This window comes from Neofelis nebulosa, chromosome X (assembly GCF_028018385.1).
Source record: "Neofelis nebulosa isolate mNeoNeb1 chromosome X, mNeoNeb1.pri, whole genome shotgun sequence".
Taxonomy (NCBI): Eukaryota; Metazoa; Chordata; class Mammalia; order Carnivora; family Felidae; genus Neofelis; species Neofelis nebulosa.
Genome location: NC_080800.1, coordinates 127,350,591 through 127,356,999, shown reverse-complemented (window position 1 = coordinate 127,356,999; position 6,409 = coordinate 127,350,591). Strand labels below are relative to the sequence as shown.

The window sequence follows — 6,409 nt, the reverse complement described above, 5'->3', positions numbered from 1 at the left end:
CCAAAACTCGTCATCCCCTCCTGACCCCAACCGCCACCCCGCACCCGATCACCTCGTCCCCTCCTGACCCCGATCCCATACCGCACCCGATGTCCCCATCCTTTCCTGACACCCACCCCGCACCAGACCTCCTTGTCTTCTCCTGACTCCCACCCAACCGAAACCCGAATTTCCCGGCCCCTCCTGACACCACCCCGCACCCAACCTCCCATCCCCTCCTGACCCCCACCCTGCACCCCAATTCCCCATTGACTCCTGACCCAGAATCTGCATCCATCCTCCACTTCCCCTCCTGACCCCTGCTCCTACCAAGCACCCGATCACTTTGTCCCCTCGTGTCCCCACTGCCAACCCGCACCCGACTTCCCCATCCCCTCCTGACACCCACCCCGCACCAGACCTCCTTGCCCTCCCTTGAGCCTTTTGATCCCTTCCTCTATACTAAAACGAGGTAGGTCCAGCATTTCTAACCTGTTCATGGTGAGCCGCCTTTAGGTCCATGTTGCAGCCAAACAAACAAACAAACAAACAAACCTTTAGAGACCTTTCTAATTCCTGGAGATGCAATATTAAATGAAGGATGTCTGCTTAGCGAGCCCACATCAATAAATTTGGCCCGATCCAACTTTATGTCCCTTCCACCATTGTCCCACACCCTCAGTATCTATTCCCACACGTGTTCCCCAGATTTCTGTCTGTATAAATTAGAAAAGTCAAGTCATTCTTTTGGAGTGGAACATACCTCCTCATGTGTCACCCTTTGTAACTTGCCTGTAGGGGCCTGCTGGGACTTGAGTCTACTTATAGGTCTAGAAGCAAAAAGGGGTGGTGGGGGTAGGTCCTGAAGAGAATCAGCATTATCTTGCATGGCAACTGCCTCGGGGAGGCCATTATGGTTTCCTTGGGCAATGTGTGGTTAGTCCCCTCAGAGGCGGGTGGAGAGGCCTATACCACTGTCAGCTAGGAGGCTGCTGCCACTGGGGGTAAATAGGCCACTTCTTCTGGGGATGGGGAGGCCATTTCCACTGGTAAAGAAGACTCATCAGAATTTAGGGGCCCAGTGGGGCACCTGGGTGGCTCAGTTGGTTAAGCGTCCGACTTCGGCTCAGGTCATGATCTCGCAGTCCGTGGGTTTGAGCCCCTCATCAGGCTCCGTGCTGACAGCTCAGAGCCTGGAGCCTGCTCCGGATTCTGTCTCCCTCTCTCTCTGCCCCTCCCCCGCTCACACTCTGTCATTCTCTCCCAAAAATAAATAAATAAATAAATAAACAAACAACCAAACAAACAAACCATCAAACATTAAAAAAAAAAAAGAATTTAGGGGCTCAATGCCCCCAGCTTCAGCAGTGTCTTCATGTAGTCTCCATCTCAACTTAGAGGATCCCATTGTTTCCCAATCAATGGCCTCAGTTTCACAGCAGGCACGCTTCAAGTCTGGGAGTTCAACTTGCATTATAGTTCAGTTAGTTGCACTTAGGTTCTGCATTTGAATTTTCAGCAGTTTTGGCTCTGTGGCTACAGAACGTTAGGATTTCTTAAAGGGCACACATAGAAGCCCCTAGGCCAGTGATGTGGTGTTTGAGCTGGGAATTCAAATCTCTGAGCTCATCCTTCCATTTAACCACGTTCCCAAACCACATTAGGAGCTACCAACCAATGTCATTATATTTGTTAGTTTTCCAAAGAGGTTCAAAAGTATCATAGAAGAGTCACCCAGCTCCTTGTTTCTTATAAGTAGTTGATTAGGAGTAGCCAGTGCATGTATTTTGCATATCTCTATCAGCTTATGTCACAGGCTACCAGTGTTCTCTTTGCTACCAGAAACAGTCATGAGCATCTTTAAATCTAATCAGATTGGAGCCAATTCCAGAAACCTCGGAACCAATTCCGAGAACCCATCCTTAAAATTCTGTTCCTCTAGAACCACTCCTGGTACCAAATCTGTATTAGTCAGGGTTTTCCAGAGAAGCCAAGCCAACAGATAATTCATTCATTCAGATTAGATGATAGATAGATAGATAGATAGATAGATGATAGATAGATAGATAGATGATAGATAGATAGATAGATAGATAGATAGGATAGATGAGAATGGAAGCTGAGTGGTCCCATGACCTGCTGCGGGCAAGCTGAGCGGGAGACCCGGCAAAGCTGATGGTGTAATTCAGCCTGAGTCTGAAGGTCTGAGAACCAAGGGAGCTGGTAGCAGTGTAAATGCCAGTCCCAGGGGGCAGGACAAGGTGAGATGTGATGTCACAGCTCAACAGTGAGGCAGAGGAAAGGCCTGGGGAAGAGACCAAATTCCTCCTTCATTCCTCCACTTTTTGTTTCATTCGGGCTCTCAGTGGATTGGACGATGCCTGCTCAACATTGGGGGTCTACTTTACTGAGTCCACAGAGTCAAACGCTCATCCCATCCGGAAGTACCCTTGCAGACACACCCAGAAATAACGTTCTGTCAGGGTACCCTATGCCCAGGCAAGCTGATACATAGAATTAGCCATCGAACCCAGTGAATGAGCTGCTTTTAGGAGCGTGACCTCAGCATGCATATAGTCACCACTCTTTGACACAGGTGACTGCCCAGTGGGACTGTGTACTGCACAGAGTATCTGCCTTTCTCTGTATAGAATGGGGGCCAAAACCATAAGTGACAAAGAAACCATCTATAACCGACTATGTCAAAATGTAAACGTTTTGTTCTGCAAACAGTACCAATCAAGAAAGTGAGAAGACAACCCATAAAATGGGCGAATGTATTTTAAAATCACGTTTGATAAGGGACTTCTATCCAGAACATATCAATAGCTCTTGCAACCGAGGAATGCCGTTATTCTTAGAAACGGGAAAGTTTGAGATTGGCAGACACTTTGTAAAACGATCCAACTTCCCTCAGCTTGCCACCCTCCACCCGCCATGTATCGATGGGGCAATTTAGACGCACCGAGGGACCGCAGGGATACCGGCAGATTCTTTCCCTCAGTGCACACTTCTCCAAGTCCTAACCATGGTGGCCAGTGTCCCCACAAAGCTAAGGCAGCCACGTCTTGACCGCATTACCCGTGCCACATTTGCCCCTTTTTCTGTCCCCCTTTGTTTGGCGTCACTCCACCTTCCGCCAACCCCACGCTCCTGCTCTAACCCTCCGTCCAGAATAGGAGGGGCCTGTTTGCCCAGGCGCGCGAGGGAGACTGAGTTGCGTCGCGTACTAGGGGCGGGGCTTCGTCAGGGAGCCCTGGCTCTCCAGCGCTGCCGACGACGACGACGGCGGGGTCTCCCTGGCGGCCCGTGGGCAGTCGGGCCAGCTTGGCGGGAACCAATCCCATGCCAGAAACCTCACCAGAGGTCTGTCTGCGCAGGCGCCCTGGGTATCCCCAGCAGCCTTGCGCACGGAGGGGCGGAGCTTCGTGAAGCAGTCCCAGCGCCTCAGCGGTCGGCGGGGCGCGCGGTTTAGCGGCGGCCTCTGAGCGGGCGGGTGTGGGGGCCATGCAGGCCCCGGGCGACGGCGCGGACGGCGCGGACGGCGCGGACGGCGCGCAGATCCTGGACGACGGCGCCGGTGGTGCGACGGGTAGTGCTGGCTCGTCCAGTGGCCCCGGAAATCCCGGAGGCCGGGACGGCACCGCGAGGTCGGGCACCGTGGCTGGGGAAGCTCCCCAGGTCGAGGGGGCATGGCCCGGCCCAAGGCAGGGGGAAGAGGCTTCGGCCTCGGCCTCCGGGGAAGCCTCAGAAAAGCAAGTGTTGGAATTGTATCCTTTCCAAGGAGCTCCCGAGGTCGGGGGGCAGTGGGGAATGGCCGGGAGGGGAGGCAGGTGGGGGCCCCGGTGGATGGGCGGGAGAGGTGTCGGGGACTTGCGGGGGCACAGAAGGGAGGTGGGGGTGGGGGTGGGGGTGGGGGGGCCGAGGGAGGCTGGAGGAGGCAGCTGGGGGTGCCGTGATGCACGTTTCCCGAAGGGGCGGCCGAGGTGGTCTTGGGTGGCCCTAAGGGCGGTCCGGGGGAAGGCGGGCCTCCGATGGGCAAGGAAGCCTCCTCCATGAGGTCCACCCAGATATGCCTTAACCGAATGTCCACCAGTGCCCTCACGGTGCCTTTCCTGTGTTACGTGGATGCGGAGCTGACCTACCAGTACCTGACCTCGAGTGCCGAATGCTACCACGAAGCGGTTCACACGGAGCTCACGGTGATTGGCAGTGACTTGTTTATGTAAGTTCTAGAAGGGGCTGGCGGGAGGCAGTGGGGAGCTGAGGTAACCTCTGCCCGACGGCCACTTCGGCTGGAGATGTGCAGACACCAAGGGCTTGGTCTAAGGAGGCACATGGGGCCCCGGGTCTGTGGCAGCCTCAGGGGTTGCTCTAAGGGAGACACGGAGGAGTAACCTTGAGGGGGGAGATTGGAGTGAGGAGGGCCAGGAGTTCTCAAATCTAAAGTGATTTCCTTTTCCCCTTACTTTTAGCCGACTAACTGCTGAAGACCCTGTCCTCCTGCAGATTTCCACCGCCTCCTTGCTCAACCAGCTTTCCATGGTGGTGCAGACCATGCAGCACTTGGTGCCCGCGATTTTTTCTAGGCCTCGGCCTGGAAAAGGGGGCTGAGTCCATGACAGTATCCAGTGGAAGGCCATGTGCCCTTCCCCAGGGGCATGACCTTTGCAGTAGTTGCCGCTTTATTTCTGGGGCTTAGTTATTTGCCTGTACTGGCCCGTGGGTGCTCTGTGCCCACTTGTTTTGATTGCTGCTTAAAGAATACAGATAATAAAACTGAGTTAATGTTCCGTATCTGAGTTTCTTTTCAGCACCGCCCCGGCTCCCTCCCGCCAGTCCGTGGAGCGCGCACCGCCTCGCCGCCCTTCCTACCCTCTTCCGTGGGCCGCTCGTCTGCGCTCGGCTCCGGAGACTCCGTTCTGCTAATCCTCTGGCGGTTTTCTGGGTTCTTTAGGCAGGTGTAGGTGGAATCTAAGTGATCAGCAGGACGCGCGGTGAGCCCAGCGTCCTCCTACGCCGCCATCTTCCCCAAACCTCTTATTTTTAATGTGTACATGTTCTTAAAGTAGCTCTCTCTAAAATATGCTGAATCCTGAAAACTTGCTAAGGTCCCTGATTAGTCTGATAGCTCTTTTGTAGACGCCACTAGATTTTCTTTCTTTTTTTTTTTTTTTAATTTTTTTTTCAACGTTTTTTTTTTTTTTTTTTTTATTTTTTTTTTTTATTTTATTTTTTATTTTTGGGACAGAGAGAGACAGAGCATGAACGGGGAAGGGGCAGAGAGAGAGGGAGACACACAGAATTGGAAACAGGCTCCAGGCTCCGAGCCATCAGCCCAGAGCCTGACGCGGGGCTCGAACTCACAGACCGCGAGATCGTGACCTGGCTGAAGTCGGACGCTTAACCGACTGCGCCACCCAGGCGCCCCGCCACTAGATTTTCTATATACGTAATCACGTCTGAGAATGAGGGCGGTTTTTCTTCTTTCTTGCCAATCTGGATGCCTGTTATTGCTTGATTTGTCTTCTCCTCACGGGTTGGATCCTCCTGCTTCTCTGCATGCCTGGTAATGTTGGGCTGGATGCCAGACAGTGTGATTTTTCCTTGGGTTCTGGATGTTTTTGTATTCCTGTGTTAAAGGTTAGAATTTTCTCTTTTTATTTTGGAGACAGAGAGAGCGGGGGAGAGGGGCAGAGGGTGAGAGAGAGAATCTTGAGCAGGCTCCACGCTCAGCACAGAACCCGACTCCGGGCTCGAACCCACGACCCTGGAGCCATGACCTGAGCCAAAATCGAGAGTCAGACGCTCAACCAACTGAGCCACCCAGGTGTCCTTGGATGTCTTTGTATTCCTAAACATAGTCATGAGCTTTGCTCAGGGATGCTGTTAAGTGAGTGGGAAAAGATTGCTCCTTTTGAGTCTTGGCTTTTGAAGATTTGCTGCGTGGGACCAGAACAGCTCAGTGGAGGATTCGTTTTTCCCGCTACACTACTGAGGCAAGACCCTTCTGAGTGCCCTGCCCAAGGCCTCCAGAATTATGAGGTCTGTCCTCCCTGCCAGTGGGGATAGCCACCAGTCTCTGTCCTGCTTGCGGGGTCGGCACAATTACCTTTCCTCCTTTAAGATGGTTCTTTCTCTGGCTTCACATGGTTTGCTCACACACTTGTGCTGATCAGTGGTGTGCTGCACACTCCAGCAGGACCCTCTGTGTATACGTGGGCGTCTCACCAATGAGCACTTCCCTTCCCACTTAGAGCTGCGTTTTGTCTCTTAGAACCAAAGTACTCCAACTCATACAGATGAGAACGGTCAGTGGGTTTCAAGCAACAGACTCAGGAAATGCGGGGTGATTTGGGTGATCCGCAATGACTTACTGGGTGAAACTGGGGGAGGCCAACAGACTCCCATTCACATCGCAGGACAGGGA

General features: G+C 53.2%; 1 protein-coding gene across 1 annotated transcript; it reads left to right on the top strand.

Moving 5' to 3' along the window:
- The first annotated feature begins 3,367 nt into the window (after positions 1-3,367).
- LOC131502210 (cancer/testis antigen 1-like) lies at positions 3,368-4,772 on the top strand. Its single transcript, XM_058712840.1, has 3 exons — positions 3,368-3,749; positions 4,076-4,204; positions 4,455-4,772. The coding sequence occupies exons 1-3, from the start codon at positions 3,487-3,489 to the stop codon at positions 4,591-4,593; spliced, it is 531 nt and encodes a 176-aa protein (XP_058568823.1). The 5' UTR covers positions 3,368-3,486; the 3' UTR covers positions 4,594-4,772.
- The last annotated feature ends 1,637 nt before the right edge of the window (positions 4,773-6,409 follow it).